Source organism: Stegostoma tigrinum, chromosome 28 (genome assembly GCF_030684315.1).
Source record: "Stegostoma tigrinum isolate sSteTig4 chromosome 28, sSteTig4.hap1, whole genome shotgun sequence".
NCBI classification, from domain to species: domain Eukaryota; kingdom Metazoa; phylum Chordata; class Chondrichthyes; order Orectolobiformes; family Stegostomatidae; genus Stegostoma; species Stegostoma tigrinum.
This window is the reverse complement of record NC_081381.1, coordinates 28,607,620-28,633,747: the sequence shown is the minus strand read 5'-3', so window position 1 is coordinate 28,633,747 and position 26,128 is coordinate 28,607,620. Positions and strand designations below refer to the sequence as shown.

Sequence of the window (26,128 nt, the reverse complement as noted above, 5' to 3'; positions counted from 1 at the left end):
GGAAAGTGTTAATTACATTCCAATAATTCAAGCCAAGTTCTGTCAGAATGATGATCATGCATCCAAGGAAGAAACAGGCCAGCTGAGAAGTTTAACTGGATGGTTACACTCAAGCCAAAATCTAAAGATCAGAAAAGGACTCAACTTTTGATGCTGGTTTCACTGAAATGCTTAACTTCAAGCTGAACCTCATGTCCTATGGCGCATTGGAACTGAATAGTAGCATTTTTGATCCTAGTATTCAAAAGTTCAAGAGCAAATAAAAAAAATTCTAAAAATTAAGTTCAGAAAAATGCACACCCAGGTTTCCAGCCTCGAGTGACCCAGAAATTACAAAGGCAGTATTTATAGTGATTTCAATTTGCTGGATAGCTATTCTCATGCAACAAGTTTTATTATATTCTTGGTGGAAAGTAACAATAAATGCTGTCCTTAGCCTTTATTTTCTTAGCTTTTCAGGCTAACAAAAACTTTGGCTGCTGAAACATTGGTGCTAGTGTAAGCTAAAAATATAGCTGTGATAAAGGCATATTTATCCAATATTCAAAAGGGAATCTTATACAAGGGCAATCAAAGAAAAGTCTGCCTGTAGAAAATTGTTGGTAATGGTTCTCTTTGGGACAAACAACAAAGGCTGTTGCTGAGAAAATGTTGAGGATTGACATTGTTAGAATAAAATAAATAATTAAAAAGGTATTATGCATAATTAATTTATTCAACAAATCATGGCACATTAACTTCCCAAGAATTAAGGGCATTATGAATTTCTTTCACATTTCAGATTGGAGGCCATGTAGCCTGGCACCTGCCCAATTTTGGAATAGTTTTTGGAGATTTCAAAAATTAACACAAATTTAAGGATCTTGCAAAGATTTGTAGTTTGGATTGTTGGCTTGCTCACTGAGTTGGCTGGTTATCGTACAGACACTTCATCACCATGCTAGGTAACATCAGTGTGGCCTTCGATAAAGTGACATTGTTCGAGTCCACCTGGTATTTACATGATCCAATCTGTTCAGTTGGGTTGTGTCATTTCCAGTTCTGTTCTGCATGGGTTTGTGTGTGGAGTCTAATTCCACATTTGTTGATTGCATTATGGGTTGAAAAGCCAGGCCTCTAGAAATTCCCATGAGTGCCTGTGGTTGGCTTCAGCCAGAATGGCCATGTTATCCCAGTTAAATTGATGGCCTCATTGTCCGAGTGCACCGAGATGAGAAAAAGTTTGTTGTGTCGTTTTGCCGCTAGCTGATGTTCGTGTATCCTGATGGCTAGTTTCCTTCCAGTCTGACTGATGTATTGTTTGTTGCAGTCATTGCAATGTATTTTGTAAACTACTTGGTCCTGCATATCATGGGTATGGGGTCTTTTATCCTTTTACGAGTGTTGTTGTAGGGTGGCTGTGGGTTTTTATGCTACCATGATTCCTAGTGGTTATAGGAGTCTTGTCAGTTCTTGTATGTTCTAGATATGGGGTCATGTGGCCAGTGTATTAGGGCATACTGTGTCCTCTCGGTGTCATCTATCCAGTAGGTGCCAGCGGATGATGTTGTTGGGATATCCATTGTTAGCAAAGACCTTGTATAGGTGTTCATCCTCCTGCTTGTGTAGTTCTGGCATGTTGCAGTGAGTTGTGGTCCATTTGAATAGTGTCCCAACACAGCTTTGTTTGTGGAAGTTAGGGTGATTGCTGTGAAAACTGAAGATTTGGTCATGTGGGTTGCCTTCCTATATGCTGAAATGGAAGTTGATTCTTGTCTCCCTCTCCTCTCATAAATTCGAATTTTTGTTGATGAGATGGTGTGTTTCTTCTAATTTGGTGCAATTAATGATGACAACGTGTTGTCCGCATATCGGGTCCACAGTTTTGGTTGTATGAGGGGGAGGGTAGTATGTTCCAATCTTTGCATGACTGTCTCTGCAATAAGTCCCATAGGTGTGCCATTGATTTGCTTGTACATTTGGCCATTAAAGAGAAGTGTGTAGTGAGGGACAGGTCCAGGAGTCTAGGTATTTTGTCCTTGCTGATGGAGCAGTTTGGAGCTGGCATCCATGCTGCACCCAGTAATGTGGCAAGTGTTTCTTTGCTAGTGGTATGTCAATGGACATGAACACTGCTTGCAATGACTGCAACATTATAATCGGCCAGACTGGAAGAAAAGTAGCTATTAGGATACACAAACACGAGCTAGCAGTACTTTCCCTCATCTCAGTGCTCTCAAATAATAAAGGCCATCAATTTAACTGGGCCAATGTGGCCATCCTAGCTCAAGCTGACCACAGACACGCACGGGAATTCCTAGAGGCCTAGCTTTGGAACCTGTAATGCAAATCAATAAACATGTGGAATTAGATCCTATATACAAACCCACAGAGAACAGAACCAAAAATGACAACCCAACTTAACAGGCCTGATCATATAAATACAAGTGAAGGAGAACAACATCGCTTCAAAGGCCGCACTGATGATGTCACCTAGCATGGTGAAAAAATGACCATATGATAATCAGCTAGCTCTATGAGCAAGACAACAATCTCACTGACATAAATACCAAGTCAATGGTTAACAGAAACAAAAACAGCAATTACTGGATAATTTCAGCAGGTATGACAGCATCCATGGAAAGAAAGCAAAGTCAACTTTTGAGTCCAGTGACATTTCTGATCTGAACAATGGTCACTAGATTGCAAACATTATCTCTGCTTTCTTTCCATAGATGATGTCAGACCTGCTGAGTTTCTCCAGCAATGTGTGTTTATCTGCAATTTGTTTTATTTTACAGTAACAGGAGCTGCTCCACAAATATTCCCATTGTCAATTATGGGATAAGGCAGTACGTCTGCCCAAAAGGCAAGGCTGATCCATGAGATTCTCCCTGCCTCCTCCCAAGCTCACCAGCACCACAGATGCCAGTCTTCAGCCAATTTGCATCATGTGATATCAAGACACAGATAAAATCACTGGATACTGCAAAGGCTGAATGCCCCAGCAATAGTATTGAGTACTTGTGCTCCAGAAACAAGTAGACCACTGCAATTTGTCATTCAATTTTTCCAAAATGACTCACCTGTAGATGTGTAGAGTAAGACAGTGAGCTTGCCAACGCACAGATGAGGAATTCGATTCCAGCAGGAAACATCGTAAAAATTGAATCAAAGTTTCTTTGTCAGCAAATTTATTCAGTTGATTGACCAAAGCTGTGCAGAGCTGATCTTCCTGACTGCCTGTGCTCTCTGTCAAAAGCAAAGGATGACAATTTTACTGGCTGACATGGCTAAAGTTACTATCTCACAGCATAACAACTTGCATTACTGAAATTTGACCCGTGTTCTCAGATTGCTGGCAAGAGCATAATTTGCCCATCCCTAGGTTGCCTGAGGGTTAAACGCCTTCTTGCTCATTCTGGTGGCGATGTCAAACTTGTGAGGATCCAATTATAGTTTAATGTAAGAGTTCCAGGGCTTTTACAAAGACAAAGAAGAAATAATTACAGATGTACCTTGCTCTGAGACATTGCCTGAGTTATTGTTATAATCAGGTTGTTTTTTTCCTTTGCCTATATTAAGAATATTTTGATAACTGCACATCTTGTCTAGGGTACAGTAGAGATTGCAACTCTCCCAAAGTAGGGTATGCACAAATTAGAGACACCATAAAGCTTCCCCAATATTGTTTCGTGAAGCATCACCTGAGCAGATACAATGGAAGTTAACAAGAGTAAAAGTTCTCTTCCATCAACCCCAGCTGAATTGCAGCATTGATAAGAGGATGATTATAAATTTACTGCAAAGTGCTGCCCGAATTCAAATACAGAGAACCCTTATTTTCTCATGTAAAAACTTCTACTTCCCAAAGCAGTCAACCTTAAATATAACAGACACAATGAATTATCAATTTTACCAAGCCTTGGCATCAACTGCTTTATGAAAATGCCATTACCACACAACAGGCTAAATGCAGCAGACTGATTTTATGCAACAGTATCAAGAGAGAGCAGTCCAAATTTCTTCAAATTTCAGTTTGGCTTTGACCCCAGAGATTCAGAAACTGACAAGACAGGATACTAACCAACGGTAATTTCATTTTCATTTTGCAAACTGTCATTACGAAAATGTAAATAATAGGTGTTTGGCATCAAACTCCTTATAAAAGGTCCAAATGACTGTCAAATCAATGACATCATCAAGGGATAATTTATAAATAACAGCACAGCAATTTTTTTCTTCTTTACTCATTAACGGATGAGGATATCGCTGGCTAGGCAGCATTTATTGCCCATCCCTAATTGCCCAGACCTCATTTAAGAGTCAATCATAATGCTGTGGGTCTGGAGTGACACGTAGGCCAGACCAGGTAGGAAGGCAGTTTCCTTCTCAAAAGGGCATTAGTGAACCAGATGAGTTTTTCTGACAATCGACAACGGATTCATGGCCATCATTAGAGTCTTAATTCCAGATATATTTTACTGAATTCAAATTCCACCATCTGCCGTGGCAGAATTCAGACCTGGGTCCTCAGAATGTTAGCTGGGTCTCTGGATTAACAGCTCAGGGAAAATACCACTAGGCCATTGCCTCCCCTTGAATGGCATAAACATAAGGGATTACGCAATCTCCTTTTTGAGGTTTAAGTTTGTAGATAATAGAAGTCATTTTCATTTACTTTAACACTAATCACACACACACACACTTTTATTTCACTATGACATGCTTATAACTTTCCCTAATAATATAGTTTGTAGTGAGGCTTTTACAGCGTACCATCCTTCTCCTTCTCTCGCTCCTCTTTCTTGCTCTTTTTGCTGGACGATTTGGACCCAGACTGTCCTGAGCTGGAGGAGGCTGCATTTGTCCCAGTGCCCCCTGTGCTGCCGGACGATGTTGTAGAGAGCACTTTACTGCCACAGAGTGCACAGGAAAGCAATTGGAGGAGAACTGGGGAGACTCCTTCATCCACAAGGAAACTAACCTGGAGTAAGAAATACAAAACAGCTGCAGGAAAGAGAGGGAGGGGAGGAAAGGGGAAATACAGATAAGAGGTTCAATTTATTTGATTTACTTGAAGCATAAATGCAATTTTAACACTAGCAAAATAAAACCACAAAAAAAATCCTTCTGCCGAAATGGAAGAAATGTTTATAAAATATCTTTTTTTAAAAAAATGTCACCAGTGCATTATGTTCAGGAAATGCTCTACTTGAGCTAAGATTTACTTTTCTAAGAAAACTTTGGGTGTTTTGAGTGGGGTTTCAGTACATAAGCATTTACAGATACTAAGTTTATTGCTGTTTCAGATAAAAATGACTTGCATGAAAAATATATTGAAGGCAATGGGGGAAGTTGGATTGTACAGGATAGCTCATGAGGCAAAGGAAAATGGCGAAGACTACATGCTATAACATTGAATTCAAACGAGATATCGTGATCCATGGCTTTAAGTTTGGCTTGAATGAATGTAATAACCAAAAATTGGACTTTGTAGGCTATCTTTTAAAATAAGAGTAAGCAAGAAAGAAAATTATTTGAATTTTTTTTTTAAAATGTCGGTCTCTGGAAACAGTACCAGAATGTGGAGGACAATCTCTTATAGAACTGAAATGCTGGGGATCATTTGTACATTCAGTAACATAGTGAATACCCAGACAGCTTAAATGTTACTCTTACAATCATCCTTCAGGCTGAACTTTTGCCAGTTTACTGTCCGTTGACTGGCGATCTCCGCACATGCCTTTAGATGCTCCATCTGAAAGAGGCAAAGGCATTAAACCGACAGTTAATCACTTTGAACAGAATAAATAGTTGCGAAGCTGAACTGTTTGTTAACAAATTGGACATCAGCAGCATTGAGAAATACAAAATGGATGAAAAGATAAAGATAAGACTGTATGACGTGAAACTATGATGTCAAACTTTCTATCATTCAGACGGAGTCTGAAAAATGCCTCATTTATAAACCTCTGTCCACTGTTAAAAATGTAATATGAACATTTTATTTTGAAGATTAAATGACTATCATGGGCCAGCAATAGGAGAATCATGATCACCAGCAGTTGGTCTCAACTCACCAAGCTAATGAGCGTGTCATATTGCAGAGCAGATCCTGAGGATGCTGTGACTACACCACCACGCAGATGGATTCCCTGTTCCTCCAGCAGTTTTTTAATTCCTCTAACGTGAGAGTCAAGTGTGTGTAGATCTCGGAGCTGACGGTACTTTTCTTTTGATCCACAAATGAACAGTAACAGTTTGCGAACTTGACGACGAACAAAAGGCGTCTGCTGGATCATTAGATACTGGAACAAGAACAAGCTTTCACTGTTTAAAAAAAAACTAAGCAACTGCACTAGCAGACCCCATTACCATGCATGACTAGCTGGTGTTGCTGTGGATTGCCAAATCAGACACTCACTTCAGACAGGAAGTAGAACCAAGAATGGTCAAAGATTGGCGGTGGAATCCGAGAGTTTGCATCAGCGATCTTCTTTATTTGGTACGGTAATCTCAGCACCATTTCAGTCAAGAGCTGTGAGTATGCCTCAAACACATCTGCAGCATGACCCTGAAAAACCAGTAGTTATTTATGAAGAGTTGGAACAAACTGAAACTTGTGCTTAATTAAACATGGGATAAGATCACCAACACATTTGTCTACTGTCTCAACTAACCACATGCAAAAAAATGTAAATTTCCCTCCTCATATGTGCTTATATACACCTTGCTATCTCAAATGCATCATACACTCCTGTTCTCTAAATATGCCATGAATCCTACGTAATACTTTACTTCCTGTTTTTGAAGCACAATGACAATTATTTTATTGATGCTAAACTTTAGGCCTTTTATTCAATTAAAGCCTTACCTTTACATACTGTCGCAGGAAGAATGGGCTCATGTCTGGTGGCGAAGATGTAGTATGTGGTTTCAGGAGCTGACTCGTTACCACAGCTTCTTCTTCACCTTGTTGTGTTTTCCAGTAATCCAGCAGTGACTTAAGAACGTGGAGGCAATAGTCGATGGCACCTGAACTTAACAATGCAGTGGCTGTTGCATTGGAGATTAATGAGGAAGCCTGCAAGAAATATAATAATTAAATTCACAACAACTTCGAGTAAAAGATATCCTTCATTATTTAAGATGATACAGTTGATGGGGTTGTAAAAGCTCCCTATAAGTAATGCAGCTGAAAATTGTTTCAAACAACAGAATTGTGTGACAGCTTGAATACAATTTATATGGTTCACAGCAGTGACATACCTCAGAGGCAGATTTTGAGCTTGATTTAGTTCGGGACATAAAAACACTGAGAAGTCTCATGATTACCAGGTGCACTTCATTCAGTGGGCTGCGATCATTCTTCTTAGAAACATCCTGAGCAACACAATCAATTCAGGAAAAAAAGAGATAGCAACACAAATTTATTCGTTCTTGAGATACGGGTGATACAGGCAAGACTATTTATTGTCTGTCACTAGTTTCTCCAAGGCAGTGACTCTTAAATTACTCCAATCCAGATATAATGGTGCCAAATGTCTTACTACTGAACAATGTCGCACTTGCTTACAACTGGATGGTTTGCTCTTTCAGTTCAGAGGGAAATAAAAGTCAACTATGTAACATGGGACTGGAATCACGTGCAGCCCGAATGAGGCAAAGCAGTTGATCTCCATTTATTAAAAGTAGCATCAGTAAACCAAGAAGATTTTTAAGAACAGTTGGATGACCCCTATGGTTATTGTGTTGGTACCAGTCCACAAATTAGCAGACGTGCTGAATTCAATTTGAAAGCTCATCAGGGTGGCATTGCAGAACTGAATCATTACCAATATAGGCTACTCCATGAAGAAACGTAACATCTGGACAGCCAAACCCTGCGTCCACAACCACAGACACCGCAAAGCACTCCGTTGTATCAAGTAAAGGAATCAAGGGTTATGGGGATACAGCAGGAAAGTGGAGTTGCAGATTATCAACTCAGCCATAATCTCACTGAATCACACAGAAGATTAGATAAGCCAAATAGTTCACTTCTTCTACTTTGTCTTATCTCACCTCCTTTAGGGTATGCGTGTATGTAACAGCATTCGGTACAGTGTAGACTACAATAGCATTTCTACTTACAGAATAACTGATGATCATGCATTTATCCTTTTTTCTATGAAATGTGTTATTTAGGATTTTGAACGTACAAGAAAAAGCTGTAACATTAATTTTCATTAACACTATTGAAATTAAAGTCTGTGCAAATCGTAAAATGTACACCTACACCAACCATGATCTGTAATCTGACCAGGGGTAATGTGAAAATTATTTCTGAAGGTCAAGCATCCAAATTACTCTTGAATGTATCTTTGTGGCTATCTGAACACAATACTGGCAGAAGCCTGAGAGCTCTTTAATCTTAAAAAGGAGATGGTGAGAAAGGCCATATGATTGACAAAGAAACCAGTACCTTCTTGTCCATACACAACTCTGAAATGAGTTGGGACAGGAGGTTGTCCAAGGCTCCTTTATCTTTTTCATCTTCTCCATCCAGATCAGCAGTCAGCATTAGGATTACCTGTTGGAGGAAAGGACAGATGCATAACAAACATTAGTGACATAGAACCTCTGTACTCAAACTGAACACATTTCGAAATTGATCAATTCCATAAAAACTGGTCACCAACTCCATGCTACCTAAATTTCCTTCATGACAGTTATGAGACTCTTTGCTGTTATGTCCTTGCACAGTATGAGCTAAGTTTTGGGGATACAAAAGGGAACTGAGGTATTAAAAAGTGTAATGAAACATTCCCTAATCTCCAAAGATCAAGTCCTGACCAACTTCACAAAGCAGTTAGCTCTATTGTAAATTTTTTGAGAGCTTTAATTGGGTTATACAAAGGTTCTGTACTCTACATTAGCCTAGACCTAGGGTGAAAAGCCAAATTAAACAGATGTAGGGGAGAGCACAAATCACTGATCACAATGGCACAGGACAGACTCAGTGGGTTTAAAATTATAAAGTGACAGCTGTGGTACAAAGTACAAGTTCTCACGATTTTCCTGATTATTTCACTTCTTTCGTGGGATGAGATCATAACTGGTTAAGGCCAGCTTCATCAGCCAGCCCTAACTGCTCTGGAGAAGTGACAGAGAGCTACTTTCTCTAACTACCGTAGCCCATGTACACTCTTAAAATTGGTTTTGTGACTAGAGGAAAAATGAAAAGCAGAGTGAACCTTGGACATGAAGCAGATGGTACTTGCCCATTCCTAATGCCCAATGTCCCTGCAGTTTCTCACATAAACAGCGAAACATTTTAAATTTGTTTTTGCCAATAGACCTAATACATCAACTTCTAGTTAACTGAAAAATGTTTTGCATCATCCTAGTAATATAAAATGATAATAAGCAGAATGAGTCGACTGGACCAAACTATTCCCACCTGCATGTAAGGGATGGCTCGAACTCCACCTACGTGACGGAGTTGTGGTAGATGCTGCAAAAGTCTCTCGAGCAGCATTAACCGGACCATGTGGAGCCTGCGTGAGAATAGTAGAAGTATTAATAAACTGCTACCCCTTTACACAACTTTTCAATGAACAAATGCATGTTACTGTCAGGGGAAAATGTAATTCATCACAAATGTTTTCACTCCACGAAGATCTGAATTGAGAAACAACTTTAGGACTTCAAGCCAATGTCTTTCCTCACCTGTTGCTTGTATGTAGGTCACCTTCTGTTTCACCTTCTCCTTCAGATCCCTCACCTTCTTGCTGTCCAGTGGTAGTACTAATGGCTCCTGTACTGGAGCTGATGCTGCCTGGTCCAGCAGGATGCCCCTCAACTGTTGTATCGCCGTACGCACTGCTACGTCCAGACACTATGTATAGATATTTTGTTCAACTTGTTAAAGTGGGTATAGCTGTATTATGGATTTATATATACATACAAATATTCATGCACATGTACATGTATATATAGGCCCTTACACATCTACAGCTACAATGCACATGCATAATCATATACTTAGTGGTAATTACTCCTTCCTAGCAACAGAGAGGTAATCACAAGTATGGCCATTTCTCAGGCTTCAACCCACTATGGGTTAAGTGCAATGAATTGCTGATTCTAAGTAGGGTCAGTCTGTGAGATAACAATACACCAGGAGCTGCAGTAAAACAGCACAATTCAGACTGACTGGAGATGTAAAGCATCTGCATCACGGTGGAGATTCAATGTGGAAGAATCTTCAAAACATTCTTACACATAGAACAGCTACAAGGCAATTGATGTTCAGGCTGTAAAGGTAATAAAGATTGCAACTGCTGCCACACAAGGATTTTTTTTTTTAAAAAAAAGTTTAAACTTGACACTAAGAAAATGATTTTGCATGATATCCTTTTTACTTTTAAAGTCTAACATTTCATTGCACAAGTCAATCTCTTACCACTGTGTTCTCCAGCAACAGAGTCAACAGCACTGCCTCCACTTTCCGAACCCACACTGCCACCATGTTCCGCAGGTGATGTTCGCAGCGTTGATCCATCTGTTGCTGCTGTGCTCCCTTCATCATCAGAGGCTGGAGCTAAAAGCATAGCAACGGCTGTTACAGGTAAAAACACCATATTTACAAACCGTGAGCACAAGCACAAATGTTTTTGAGACAAACATAGCTGCACCATGGGATTGGCACAGCCTTCAGCAGCATTTCAACATTGTAACAATTAGGAAGCAGCGAATTATGAACACAAAAAAGGTTCTAGCAACTGATCAAATTACACAAACGTTTCTCACACAGGAATAAGTTCACACAGAAGAAAAGCTTCACTGCTTTATGAAGCAGTACCATATTTAATTGAAGCCACTTGTTTACTTAACATTTGAATGGGGTGACAGAGGCTCTTGCTTGGTGATTTTGGAATGGGTTAATTCTTCTGGGAAACTGACAAGCCCACTGTTACACAGGCTGGTCATTCAAAATTTCAGTTCTATTGGCTTCTTGTATTAGAGACCATTCATACAATTTCTATCAGGGAGTTATCCACTGTTAGACTAAATTAGAGCTTTGGGAAAGTCTAAGAACACAATTTTACAAGGGCTAATTAGCTTAATTTGTTTGGGAGTCATAATTAGTAGAAGTGATTATACTCTGAATGGAAGTATGCTCCATGTTGTGGAACAGCAGAGGGAATTAAAAGCACAGATTCACAGGGCATTTAAGACTTTATTTACCAGAGATACAGAGTTTAAAAATGCTCAAGATATTCCAGATTTTAACATTTTAACCCAAGTGGTATACAACCACAGAACAGAAATATTACAGCACAGAAAGAAGCTATTCAGCAAATCAAGGTTGCACCAGCCAAAAGAAACACTAGCTGCCCTTGTTAATCCTACCTTCCATCACTAGACTCATTGCTATGCAGGTTATAGCACTTCAGATGCAGATTCAGATACTTTTTAAAAATGAATTGAGGACTTTTATCCCCAATAGTGAATGAGGCAGCAAATTCCAGATGCTCACCACGCTCGGTGAAAGTTTTTCACGTTCCTTCTCATCCTTCTGTCATCTTAAAGCAAGTGACATCTCTGCAATGGATCTTCCCTGGGCTCCTTATAATTTTGTACACCTCAATTAAGTCAACCCTCTTCCACCTCTGTTCTAAGTCAAATAGTCCCAGTCTGTCCAGCCTTTGCTCAAAATTGTAACTTTCAGGCTCCAGCAAAATTATGGTAATCTCCACTGTATTTTCCAGAACAATTATGTCCTTCCAGTAATGCAGTAACCAGACATGTATAAGAAATTTCAGCACAACCAGTGTTTTATTTACTTTTGCTATTTTTTTCTCTGCTTTCTAAAGAGTTTAGTTGGCCAATAAAGGAAAGCATTCTGGTTTTCTTTACTATCTTATCTCCCTGTCCTATCGTCAAGGATTTGTGTACATGTACACCAAGAACTCTAAATTTCTTTACTCCACTGAATAATCTCCCTCTTGTTGTAATTTATCTAAATGCATGGCTGTGCATTTCTCTGGACTGAATTCCATTTGTCACTCTTCTACGCACGAAACTGAACTACTGATGTCATTCTCTTCACTATCAACTAGACGCTAAAATTGTGATCTGCAAAGTTCCAATCAGCAAACGTCCCACCCAGACATCTCCAAGTTTCTTCTGGTAGCTTATCTTGTCCAGCTTCAGCAGATCACCCCAACACAAAAGTCAAGAAGTAAGCTTTTGCATAGTCTTAGCATTAATGTGATCTCCTTTAGATGGACATCATTGAAAGCAAGGACATTGAGGTTTCAGAGAAGGATAAAATGGGAATTCACTAGGATGCTACCGAATTAAGAATATGAAGAAAGATTTGAAAATTAGATATGTTTTTGATGCAATAATGATTATAGATTTACACTGCAAATATATTTAACTAGTGAAAGGATAGGGTATAGTAGTTTGAAGGTGACTGTTACAAGTTGTGAACACAGAAACATGGAACAAGAGTAGACTATTTGGCCCTTCCAGTCTGCTCTGCTATTCAATAAGATTATGGATGATCTGATTTAACTTGCATTCCTGCATTGCCTAATCATCTTCTATCCCCTTCATAAACAAGAATCTATTTACCCCGGCTTAAAAATATTTGAAGATTCTGCATCCACTACCTTTTGAGAAAGGGATTTCTAGACAGTCAACCCTCTGAAGTTTAAATATATAGTTTAAAGATAAGGGGTCATCTGTTTAAAACAATGACCCCTCATTATAGATTTTCCCATAACAGGAACCATGCTTTCAACATTTGCCCAGCCATGTCCACTCAGTATCTTACACACCTCAATTAAGTCACCCTTGACCATTCTAAACTCCAGAGTGTAGAGGCTTGTAAAACAAGGCATCACCAGTATAAGACTGAATAAGGGCTCTTGGGGTGCAGTGCTCATGCCCCTGCCTTTGAACTGTAAGGCCCAGGTTCATACCCCATCCAGAGTCCTAGAGGTTTGTCGTCATACATTTGAGCAGGTTGACTAAAATCATTTAAGATTAAACGTCAGAGATGTAGAAGAGCGCAGGATAAACCTTTTGCAAGGTTTAGGAATGAATTCCAGGGTTGAATGTTGAAGCAGAATCTTCTTAACAGGATTAGGACGGAGAGGTTGGAGAAGTAATGAAGGAACGTGAGAACAGGATAAGTAAACAAGGGCAGAGATATTTGCTCATGTGGAGGGTAATTACCATTACGGGACTCATTGGACAAATAGCATACTGCACCATTGAACCCTTCTGTGACAGCCAGTTAATAATGCCTTCCACTCTGAGCAAAACACAACCATAAACTGTTTGCAGTAAAGTTTCAATATTGTTTATTTTAAATGTATAACACCCATTTAACTCTGTTTCATTCATTTAACACATCTTACATGAAACAGTTCCCGGAGATGTAAAGTCAGTGAAATTGACCAATGTGAAATTTAGTTTTTTCATCTGGTTTTTTATTTTCCATACCTGCCTCCCAACTGGTTATTCACAGCAACAATGCTACCTTTTACATAGGAAGGGGAGTCACCTGAGCTACAGGGTTTTCTACAATGTAGCAAGCCCTTAGTGATTGGCCAACATGAAAATTGAGGTAGGCAAAATAACAAACCATGTCTTCACCTGCAGGGCTGGAAACTGACAGAACTTCATGAGGTACATACGTGGAGAATGCAGGTGAACTCAAGGGCAAGTTGATACAAGCAAATAAAGTGAAGTATGATCTTGGATTTACCTCCAAACTCTGGGAATCACTTGTCAACCAACAAGCTAACATCAAGTGCTTCTGCCTAATAACTTTATCACAATATCTTTAACCATAGTAAAATACAATATTATTCTTAGCCTGCTTCATTTTATTTGCTACTCAATGCAATTTACAAATATTTCACTACATCAGAGTCGGATTAAAACACTTTCCTGAATCATCATTACAGTCCAACAATGGCAGATATCATGCATCAGATGATCGCAAACATTTTTCTATAAATCTATAGCAGATTTATATATTATAGTTACCTGAGGCTGTGGTATCAGACAATGTGCCTGCATCTAAGGAAGAGGAACTGGGTGCTTGTCCAGATAGTCCCAGACTCTGTAGACCCAATGCACTACTGCTGCTACCTGTTGAAGGCAAAAGACAAAATCAAGCAGCGTAATCACACTGCAAACCCTAGAAGAGTACTTTCTTACAAAAAGAACACAGTGAAGATGGAAAAATCTAATTCAGGAAACCTGCATTCAATCAGAATGGCATCATGACAAAATGCTGAGTCTCTGTTTGCATAAACAGAGCCACATTGCCTAGTTTACAGTACTCAAAATATTTATTCCAAAAGTCAATAAAATATTCAGTTATAAAAATAGCTGCAACATTTAGCTAAACCAGATTTATTGCGGTGTCAGTGAAAGTGATAGTTTTGTAGACTTCAAATTTGTTGGGTCTACTTATCACCAGTGTGAGCAAAATTGAGATTGAACAGAGTGAGTCAAAGTAACAACCCATTGAAACATGCTGAATCCAAGATGTCTCACCCTGACAAAGGGCCACAACCGAAAACACCAACTTTCTGTCCCTTTTTTGCAGACAAGCTGCATACTTGCAGCTGGAGTCCAAGTTCTCTGAAGAAGCAGAAGATGCTCTTCTCATTTTTAGATAACAAAGTATGGAGCTAGAGGAACACAGCAGGCCAGGCAGCATCAGTGGAGCAGGAAAGCTGATGTTTCATGTCTGATCCCTGCTTCAGAAAAAGGACCCTTCATTTCACGAAGAAGGGTTCAGACCCGAAGGGTCCTTTCGCTGAAGCAGGGTCCAGACATGAAACATCAGCTTTCCTGCTCCTCTGATGCTGCCTGGCCTGCTGTGTTCCTCCAGCTCCACACTTTGTCATCTCAGACTCCAGCATCGACAGTTCCTACTATCTCTTCCCATTTTTGTTTTCGGGACTTCTAGCACTTGCAGCTTTTACAAAAAATATCAAGAGAAATAAAGCTGAGGAAGTGCTCTCCGTTCTGTTCTATCCTTTGTAAATCGGCCAAAATGGCAGAGCAGATCATGGATATGGATGTGAGTTTGCTCGCTGAGCTGGAAGGTTAGTTTTCAGACGCTTCGTCACCATTCTAGGTAACATCATCAGTGAGCCTCCGACCAAACGCTGGTGTTATGTCCCGCTTTCTATTTATCTGGTTAGGTCCAACCCAAGGAAACCTAACCAGATAAATAGAAAGCGGGCCATAACACCAGTGCTTCGTCAGAGGCTCACTGATGATGTTACCTAGAATGGTGACGAAACGTCTGAAAACTAACCTTGCAGCTCAGCCAGCAAACTCACATCCAGAACGTCAACCTGAGCTACAAATCTTCTCAAAACTCGCTAGATCATGGATATCCTGTTTGTTCTGTGCATATTTCAGGGAAACTATACCTTGCTGATCTTGCTGCAGGCTAAGAGCAATTGCCAGTTCCACCATTGTCTCATCATCGGCATCTGGTGGGATATCCAGCATTGGTGGGAAGCCCTCTGCTCCTGCAAGCAGTGCCTCCAGAGGAGAAGGGTTTCCATTAGTTACATTTTCAGCAGACTCCAAAACCATTGATTCAGACTAAGGAGGAAGAGAAAACAGAGCAATTCATGCCAGAAGCAAAAGGTTTATGAAATGTAAATGTTATCAAAATGGTTGATGCTGAAAAATAATCAGTACATTTCAGTCTGGCCAGTGGCTCATGTCTAGTTTTACTACACTGACGGAGAAATAGCATGATTTACGATAACAATATTACTTGAGTGATGGGGAAAGAAAACATCTATCACCCCCCCCAATCAAATCTTCCTCCAACTTTTCTTCTATTGTTTATTTATACTGCATCATACAACATGCAATAACTGAATTTGTATAGTGCTAACAGATAATATTACACAGCTGCCTAGGCCCCAAGCAATGGAACTCCCTTTGACTCTTGTTTTTAAAAAAAGGTACTCGTTGACTGAATCCTTGGTTTCTGATCTAATGTTCTTATCATGTAGTTTGATATAGAATTTTGATCAATAATAACCCTTGAGATGTTTTAATACATTAAAGTAATACAGTGCTGCATTGTCAACTAAAGCTTCACACATAGGAAATAACAGGCAATAACTTGTGCATGAAGTTGGGGAGGCGATGGCTTAGTGGTATTATCATTGGACTGTTAACCCAGAGACCCCGATTACATTCTGGGGACCCAGGTTTGAATCCTGCTATGGCAAATGGTTTAATTGGAATTCAATAAATATGTGGAATTAAGAATCTAATTATGACCGTGAATCCATTATCGATTGTTGGAAAAACCCATCTGGTTCACTAACATCCTTTAGGGAAGGAAACTGTCACCCTTCCCTGGTCTGGCCTGCTATGTGTCTGGAGTCACATGTAATGTAGCTGACTTAACGGCCCTCTGGGCAATTAGGGATAGGCAATAAGTGCTGCCTCACCAGCAGTGCCCTCAGCTCATGAATAATTATATTTTTTAAAAAGTGACAGTGTGTAATGCTGCAATCAGCTGCCAGTTCCATTTCCATGTAAATAACAATGTTTCCACAAAGTTGCAGACTTAGTACAAATTTTGGCTGTACCTAAAGTTGCAAAGAGCAATGGAGCAATGAAGAGTACCTATGTACTAATTGTAATTATTCATATTATTTTCTTCCCATCTTTTCATTAATGATTCAAGACAATAATTGATCTTTTTAAAATGCGTACCACCATCTCAAAGTCTCCATGATCTACTTCACTCTGATCCTGGCTTTCTTGACGGATATTTTCACTGCCCGTCATTCCTGATGGTTGCATTTTATCCTCGGCATCATCATCATCGTCATCATCTTTATCACCTAAAAAAAAAAGTGGAAATAATTCTCACAGCAATCCAATGAGCAGTGGTCATTTGGAAATTCCTGTTCATCCAGTGTGAACTCTAGTCCAGAGTAACACTAAACTTCAAAGCCACCTGAACAGAAAAGTCTTTTGCAGTGCACACACACACAGGACATAACAGCACAGTACAGGCCCTTCGGCCCTCAATGTTGATACATATACAGCTACATGGACAGATAGTTGCTTGGTATCCTGGTACACACTACAATTGCTATACAGCACTTGGGTTGATTGATTTTAAAGATTCATACTAATAAACTGTACGGAAAATAATTCCCCAATGCTATTATTCAATTAGGGAAGATGAAGAGTGAAAACTACATTTCTAATTGTAGCAATGGACCTAACTTTAAACAATACAATAGGAAGGCATTCACACTTAATACACAATTCAGGGACTTCTAAAAGGGCTATCAGTACTTCTGCTGATTTTGTGAACATTAACCATCTTGGTAACCAGACAATTCAAGACAGAACACATCTCTGCATTACTGTTGGGCACTAGTTGGATTCTTACCCATTGGGGTGTTGCTGCGAGGAGGGGAGGGCAGTGTCACATGTCTACGTTTGCTCCGTGGTCTTAACACGCGAATGAGCGCTTGCTTACAGGCAAAACTCACTGACTGGTCCTGAGGAAAAACAATTCAGAAAATTCAGATACAGAACACAGTCAGACAAAGGTCCAATCAATGGTCATCACACTGAGAACTAATGCTAACACATAACCATTTCTCAACCATACAACACTACTGAATATACACACATTAACTCTCATCACTGAACAAGCATTAACAAGGGTTTTCAGCATTCACAAAGTAAAAACTTGCTACAAAATTGACAGACCTTAGAAATAACAACCATTGTCTTCCATTAAGTAGCAGTACTTACAGGACATAGCAGCATTTGCATATAAACTTTTGCAGCAGTGTTGATGTAATCTAGCTCACAGGTGCAATACCCATGAATAATGTCAATTAGTGCATTCACTGTTGCCTCAATGTGAGTCAGGCCTGTAGAAAAGAATGAAGACTTAGTAAAAATGCTGAAGAAGTATATTTCTATCAACAATGCCTCCTATTACTTCAGAAGTGTTAGTACAAGTAAAGCAAATGAAGCACTGTCATGTAGATACAGATGTTAATTGACAAGGACAAATTAAAAACAATGCTGCACAATGCTCTATCCAGCTGCCTCTGAATATTTTGTTAAAGACAAGTTGTTGTTAGTATTTGAAAGGTTGCCGTCTTAAGATGCTAAAACTCAGCTGTCCTCTATAAATAGGCTGATCTCCAAATATTCAATTTCTTGTGGAAGTATCAGACGAAGATATCACTAGATAGTAGAACTGAGTCCAATCATATTTAGCACTGTAATCAAGCACCAATAGGTAACTAACCATTCAGTTAATTCTTGCTTCAGTTTTAAAGCTCATGAGTGGCTAGAATCCTACTTGGTTGTATTCTGTCCTTTGCATATACTGCTATTTTACTCAACACTAAAAATCAGGTTGAAGCATGGCATCATTGTGTATTTGTCTTACCAGGCAAACAAGCAGGAGCCAGAAATGCATTCTTAGGTTTGGAAGCATGGAGCCTCCAGAAATGACTGACTAACTGCATAATAAAACTGCAGCCCTCGACCTCTGTACTCCTGTGGACTTGATCTCTTTCATCCATTCCTTCTAGAGAAAGGAAGAAGTCAGTAATTGCCATCATGCAGAATAAGACATATTTAAAATGTGGCACTTCATTCCATCAACCACATCATAATTTTAACAGTTTTAAAAGGACATAGGTCTTTCTCAAGGCTGTGCAGAAATGAGCAAATAGTGGTTTCCTTCGGAGCACGTGAATGAACCTATTGGGTTCTTAGTGCATTACAAGGGTTTCGTGGTTAGCATCACTGATATTATCTGAAAATAAATTGTTTTTTTAAAAATTCAAATTTACAGCTTGTCCAACTGTGTTTAGTAGTTTGGGCCTCTGGTATTAATAGTCCAATGCACCCAGTAAATTAATTGTCCAATAATTCAACTGCAAACATCTTCAGCCATTGGTTGGATATGTCAAAATGAAACTTTGACATGTCTTGGTCTGCGCGAGCATCAACCATGTAAGCACTGAAATTAACAGACCAGCACTCCAATAAAATGCAGTGCTCTAAGAGGTCTTGGTTGCAACGCTGCTGATTGTTTCACTGCAGGAGTAGCTTTGAGTTAATATTTGGAACACTCATTTGTTGATGAATGAAATCAAATCTGGAAACCTGGAGAGTACTAAAAGTAGTTTTTCAAATATCTGGGTCTTCCTTTAAAAATCTAACCATGAGTTAGCTGGCATGTAATTTTGTGTTTGAAAAAAAAATTCATTCATGGGATGTGGAATCACAATGGTGATGTCAGTAGAGGTAAGATGGCACCAAAGAATGGCAACTTGGTTCCATGGCTGGTGGCATAGCAAAGGGACCCGAGGATGGCAAACTGCCCTCTACTGACGTGGGGCTCAGCATCGGGGTGGAAGAGCCCAGATAAAGTCCTATAGCTAATCACCTAAGGAGGACTGTACTGATCTTTTAACTTTATTTCTCTATTTTTCTACTTTTATGCCTAAAAATTTGTACCCAGGTACCTTTGTACCCAAGATAGTGCCAGGAATGGTGATTTTGTACACTTTTCACTGTACTCTGTATCCCTGCACTTCTATATGTGTGACAATAAAATCTATTTCTAATTCTAATTCCAAATCTTTGGCTGGGCAAGCATTTATTATACATCCTTGGTTGTCCTTAATATGGTGAGCTGCTCTCTTGAACTACAGCAATCCATTTGCTATAGGTAAACATGCAATGCCATTAGAGGAGGAACTGAAGGATTTTGACCCAGCAACACTGAAGAGATGGCCATATATTTCTAAGTCAGGATGAGGTACAGCTTGGAGCATACAAGAGGAGTTGCTGGGTGCAAGATGCTTTGCCTCTGAACTATTCCTGCAGCTGCAGTACTCGTACATCTAGTCCAGTTCAGTTTCTGGTTAATGGTAACTTCCAGGATATTAATATTGAGATTTGGAAAAGATAATACTATTGCTGCTGGATGTTTAATACCAAGATTCTGTCTTATTGGAGATGGTCATTATTGGATACATGTGGCACAAATGTTATTTTCAAGATGTTACCACTGACAAATACTGCTAAAAATGGCTCAGCATAAGCAGACAACGGCAGAATGGCCAGACTTTGGGCACAGCATACATGAATGCAGGAATGAATTCTGGTCATATTGTACATCCAGAAATCAAAACCGTTCACAATTCAACTTATATGCAGTGCAAACATTACTGAACAACTGCAATTGGTCAAAACGCGAGATGGGAGACATGTGAAACCAGTTTTTGGCAAGATAGTAGCCCACAACTTGTGTTAACCTGTCAATCAGAGGTGATATAGCATATTGCAGGTTATAAGATACTTGTACCCCCGGTCATCATTTTTTACAGTTACTGGATAATTTTCTCCACTTAAAACATAATCCCACATTAACTGCATTTTTATTTTCCTTCCCAGCTTTTCAGAGCGACCATTCCCCTAAAGACGGGTCATTCTTCTAGCTCAATGCTCAGTTGCCAATCCTGTTGTAACAGTAAGGGAGTGAGCAGCTGTTAATTTGTTGCTTCACACAGCACTGTCCACAGTCCGAAACATTTCTCTTACCAACAAAAGTAGAAATACATGAACATTACCTTTATCAGTTTGTGGTGTTTTCACCTCTGTAAAGTGCACCAGGTTATTAGGTCGCATCATCGCAATGGAACGCGCTGTGATTATTAGTCGTTGGAACACTTCTGGATCAAGGTCACGACCATCCTTGCTCCAGGTATTCAGAATCTGTACAGCATTGTTCAGCAAAGCCTGATCCTGGTCAGAGAAAGAAATTGGATGTAGGTGAACATATCCTGCTTAAGATATTATAATTATATTAAAGTATAACAAGCCACTAAATGCCAGCCTAACTTTTACACACCCCTATACTGGGGTTTGGCTTGATATTTTAGCTCATCAATTTGAGAACCGGAAGCTTCACATCAGTCCAGTGCTTTTTAATAATGATGTGTCAAAAATTATGACTATCTGTATTAAATATTGCAAGCCATCTAATGTCTGTCTTGTGCTCAACAAAGTCAGTGGAGATGACATAGCAGAAGTTTTCCCTTCCCCATCCAATAACAAATGCATAGCTTCACAGACAGTGTTTAACTACGCATTAGTGTATGAAAAGCAATTCATCAGGCACGTGTCACCTTGTGATTATGATAACTGCCACGACTGTTGTGCAAACTTGCCAGCAGGCCCTTGGTTTGCTGTTGAACAGTAGATGGAGTTGGCATCGACAGCAAAGTAGTAGCCAGCTCCAAAGCTGTCTGCTTATTCTTTTCCTAGGATAGAACAGACACTGTCACCATAAACACAGTCTCTTATTTCACCCCCCAAAATGTACTTCTGTGTAACTTCAGATTTGACATCTACTGTGCTAATCCCACAACCAGTCATCCAGCTATCCTCAGATGGAATGTACAGAAGTAAGAAACCAAAAAGAAGTTTACCAAATTAAAAGGCCTTGCATACTACTGAACCAAAAAAAACGCAAAAGAAGTCTTCTCTTTTCTCCATATCACAGAAAGACAAATAAATTTACCTTTTCTGTTGGAGATCCAACAGCAAAGCAGCTTTCCAGAACTTCCATTGAGCTCACCACCAGCCTACAGAGAAAGGAAAGCAGCACTTTCAGATTGCTGAACTCCTCACGGGGGAAGATGCTTACTATTAAACAGTACATAAAAGAACTTTTTGATAAAATCTAAAGCAATGTGCAGTATCTTTAGGATTATTCTATCATTTGATTACTGTTAGAGAGAGTGGGAATAAGTAAACAGAAAAAAAAATGCCTCCAATAATACTAAAATTTATAATCAGGTTTAACAATTACTTTCAAGTCTGAAATGGTCCATGTGATTCTAATAATTTAAAGGCATGGACCATTTCTTCACATAGTAGCCACTTCAACTTTATATTTTGAGTCCAAGTTCAAGCTCCCCTCAAGAGCAACAAAAGCAGCTTTGCAGTGAAGATTACATCTCAAGACTGATCTTGATTTCAACAATGGATTTAGATATAGACTTGGAACGTTAATAGCAAATTAGGAAAGGCCACAGACTGCATTTAGTTAAAAAAATGATAATAACATGACACAATTAAAGCTCAGCAGGATAATGATAAGCTTTAGATAATGACTTCCAATGCAGAACCAAAACTGCAACACTAACAAACAGGTGGTTGAAAGAGATTTTGGTGAAAGGAAACAAATCTGAAGAATTTCAGAACTTCATAAACCTAAATCTTGCAGACACCTTATTGGAACACAAAGTAATATGCAAAAATAATTATCACTTCATGTCTGAAAGATCCACTCCAATCACTCGCCTCATTGTTGCATCTCTCAATTCCTTCACTCTTCTACTTCAAATGATATTTGATTTTCTCTACCATGCAGAAAACATTTTCTATTCTGTGTACCAAATGTTTCAGTTCTAATCACAATTTTGAAAAATCCAAATCATTTCAAATGGAAATCAGCATTTTATTCATCTATGTGATCCCTTAAAGGGGAATAATGATCAGATAACCCAAGTAGTTCAGATGGAGTCTAAATAAAAACATACACCAACAGTATAATATCTCTCTACTTCTGCAACTTTATCTGACATTTTTAGTGCAATCACACTGACAGTTTCATGGATTCAGCTATTATAACTGCATCAGAACACCACTCTATTTTTAAGATTGTTTCCCCCTTTTGGATCTTTGTTATTTCACTTAATCTTATGCACAATGAGATTAACCACACACGCAACTATGCCAAGATCATTCTAAATCCAGTTGTCTCTCTCATTAAGGTCATTCTCATTATCCTTCTTTTCATTCTGGCACATTCAAATCATGATAATTTAACTCTGAAACACGTCATTAACACATCAAATCATTAAGGCTTTCTCTGTACTCGTTCAATTCTAAGATCTTATGCAGATCTGATTTTCCTTGCCAAATGTTGACCATGTCTCTAGCATCCAATGTTCAACACTGCTGAATTCTTTAAACTGACCATTTTATTGACACTTTCCAAAACCTACCACTTAACTAACTTATTGGTCATGTCTCTTAAGACCACCTCATGTGACTTAGTATCAAATTTTGTTTGATCTTACTCCTGTGAACAAACTTGTGCGTTTCACTACTTAAAAAGGTGCTATATAAACACAATTACTGTAGTCGTTATTGTTTAAAGTTCAACTACTCAATTTACTGTGAAGGTACTTGTCAACATAACCCCAATGTTAAAAGAGCCAAAATATTGATAGCTTTAAAATCTAAACATGCACAACCAACTGATGGCATCACTGAATCCAACCAGACAGTAAGATACAATTGTTCACAGGCACAATGATGAAACATTCAAAGTTAATCTGTACAAAATGCATGACATGACTGAAGACAAATCTATGAATTTAAACAGGTGTCCTGGATTCAGAGCTATTTTTTTGAAATCCTGTCAAGTTCGAATGACTATAATGTGCATGGTTACTGCTGTTTAAATAATGAGATGTCACAAACAAAGACACAAAAGAGAACAGGATAAAGAGAAAGGAGGGATACTAACCGGTCTAAGGAGCTTAGGGATTCAGTTTCACAACTTTCAGGAACAACAGAAAAGAAAACCATGTGAGAACTTTAAATAAAATAAACAATCATTTTACTTTTCTTTGAAAGAGAAACAAAGATGATGAGCAGCCAAGCATGCAAAACCTGCACACAGAGGATGAGATGGAGTCATGCAATGCAATTGCTGTGAAATACTTGGTCATCTGCACACAACAGTGGTATCACAGAGGAAGGACAGCATGCTTGTTGGAAACTGGTACTTTGCAGTTCTCCTCTTACGCTGATTTATGATTTCACTCAGTGCACTGCTTATCATTGTGGAAATGGACTCATTAAGTACAAAAACATATTCACACTTTTCAAGGTGTGCGCACGTGTCTGTAAAATGGAGACCGGGAAGAGCAGGACCCAGTGGTGATTTCCCCAATAGAAAAGCTACAGGGGGTTTTATAAAGCACACTGGCGTTTCCATTTCGAGCGGGCAGAGTTGATACATAGCTTTTTGTATCAATTCAGAGAAGATCTGTAACATTCACAACAATTACAGTAACACTGCTTAGGCTCAAAACACTCAGGAAACATATCCATTTAAGTCCACCAGTGCTACTGGCAATTATTAGGTTACACTCACTTCCTTCTTCTCTTACTGCAGTCTATATTTAAAGACGTTACTGATGGTCAGTTTGCTAAATCCTAAACTGCCTAATCAGCCCTCAAAGTGCCAACAAACAGAAGACATCAACTTCAGAACTTGCTATTCTGAGACTTACATTCTTAAATTTGTTTTAAGTATCAGGTTGGTCACAGTTTTCTTTAAACATTTAGAATTTAATGAGCTTTTAAAGCTTTGAAAAGGAACCATCAAGTCCAAATTCAATTTAAAAGATGATTTCATTTGTGTCACTCTTCGGATCTTAGGTGAAAGAAGTCCCATATCTCTTTCTACGGTTCAGGCCAAAAATGTGCACTTCTATGGGGCCTTAAACATTGAAATACTTGTTTTTTTTCTTCTTGGAGGCATATAGTGTCAAATTTGATATCTAACCCAGGGATGACATTCTAAGAGGTGGAAAAAAAATCAGAAGTTTGCAGGGACGATATCAGAGGGTAAGAGACAGAGGGTTTAGAGACGGAATTCCGTGGCATCCAGCCAAAATGTCAAAGTTCAACAACAGGGGTAGAGAAGGTAAAAAACAGGCAGCGATTTAAACTGACTGTGGCAATTAAGTTTAAGGCATTGTCAAACAATCGATAGGGAGGACTCATTGCAAAGTATGACACAGGAATTAGTTTTGGTTGAAGTTAAGTTTACCGAGAATGATGGATGAAAAGTAGGCCAAGGCTGAATTAATTGAAAGAAAAGAAGAGTGTTCCAGGGAAACATGAGTTAAGTTGGGCACAGACAAAGGTGTACTGTAGAGGTGCTTTTTGTGAAGGAGGCTGAAACTTCAGTTTAGCATTGAATCAAATATCAAAAAGTACAAGAAGTTCAGTTGACCATACTCGTGGAGGTGAAAGGGGACAAATTCAACAGTAGAAATGCGGAATTTATGGTGCATCTACCAACCAGAATTCGAGTTATCGCTCTTTAGTTGAAGAAAACTTTAACAGACTGGATGTTGGGCAAGCAGTCTGGTAACAAAGGCAGTGGAAAGGTCAAGAGAGATAGGATGATGTAGCTACAGGACAGCACACCGATGAGAAATCAGTGATGGCTCCAAGGACAATAATGGAGAAAACAGTGCAAGATCAAAGTGAAGTCTTTGTTAGAGATAATTTAGCTATGATTGGATATGTAAAAGTTGAACCAAGGCAGGTTGGGGCATAGGTGTGGTACAAAGTCACTGGAGGACAGTTTTAAAAGGAGATTTGTCAGCAGTTAAACATGTAGACAGATTAATGATAGCAAATAGATCATAATCTCAGTCATACAGCATGTCATGTGTGACTTTTATTTGTCTATTCTGATGCTATGAAGTAAGACTTGAGATTCAAAAAACAATTGCAGGAAAGTTAGGCACAGATTTTGAAGACAACAGTTTGTTTAAGAACTGAAAGGGATGTCTAAAAATGGGGCAGCAGTTTGCAAGGTCAAAGAAGGTGACTCTCTTGCAGGATACGGTGGCTTGGAAAAGGAACAGTACCTGGAAAAAAAGGAATTACTTACAATGGTGGCTAACAGAAGCTGCAAGTGAAGTAGTAATTGGAATAGGTGCAAGGAACTGAAGGCAATAGAAATAAAGAAAATAAGAGCAGGAGTCAACCATTTGTCTGCTCAAGATTGCTTTGCCATTCAATATGATCACAGCCGATATCCAACTCAGCAGAGTGTTCCTGCTTTCTCCCCATACCAATTGATCCCTCTACGCATAAAAGCTATATCTAATTTCCTGTTTAAAACAAATGTTTTGCTGTGAAATGCTTTCTGTGATAGAGAATTCCATAGGCTCACCACACTCTGGGTGGAAAAATTTCTCATCTCAGTCAT

General features: G+C 39.0%; 1 protein-coding gene across 10 annotated transcripts in view; it reads right to left on the bottom strand.

Moving 5' to 3' along the window:
• The window catches only part of ubr4 (ubiquitin protein ligase E3 component n-recognin 4), a 196,346-nt gene that overhangs the window by 73,713 nt on the left and 96,505 nt on the right, over positions 1-26,128 (bottom strand). For 2 of the 10 annotated variants that reach the window (XM_048561072.2, XM_048561076.2), the window contains exons 50-70: positions 23,639-23,671; positions 21,620-21,683; positions 21,225-21,359; positions 20,667-20,841; positions 18,470-18,610; positions 17,818-17,939; positions 17,447-17,558; positions 16,756-16,886; positions 15,441-15,618; positions 14,035-14,139; positions 10,430-10,585; positions 9,694-9,862; positions 9,425-9,521; positions 8,447-8,554; positions 7,252-7,365; positions 6,857-7,066; positions 6,407-6,556; positions 6,063-6,290; positions 5,662-5,740; positions 4,759-4,989; positions 3,066-3,231 (exon numbers count right to left, since the gene is read on the bottom strand). In XM_048561072.2, coding sequence (XP_048417029.2) covers positions 3,066-3,231; positions 4,759-4,989; positions 5,662-5,740; positions 6,063-6,290; positions 6,407-6,556; positions 6,857-7,066; positions 7,252-7,365; positions 8,447-8,554; positions 9,425-9,521; positions 9,694-9,862; positions 10,430-10,585; positions 14,035-14,139; positions 15,441-15,618; positions 16,756-16,886; positions 17,447-17,558; positions 17,818-17,939; positions 18,470-18,610; positions 20,667-20,841; positions 21,225-21,359; positions 21,620-21,683; positions 23,639-23,671 — 2,904 coding nt within the window. The remainder of the gene's footprint in view (positions 1-3,065; positions 3,232-4,758; positions 4,990-5,661; positions 5,741-6,062; positions 6,291-6,406; positions 6,557-6,856; positions 7,067-7,251; positions 7,366-8,446; positions 8,555-9,424; positions 9,522-9,693; positions 9,863-10,429; positions 10,586-14,034; positions 14,140-15,440; positions 15,619-16,755; positions 16,887-17,446; positions 17,559-17,817; positions 17,940-18,469; positions 18,611-20,666; positions 20,842-21,224; positions 21,360-21,619; positions 21,684-23,638; positions 23,672-26,128) is intronic. The other 8 variants (XM_048561073.2, XM_048561078.2, XM_048561077.2 and 5 more) reach the window with 6 other exon arrangements.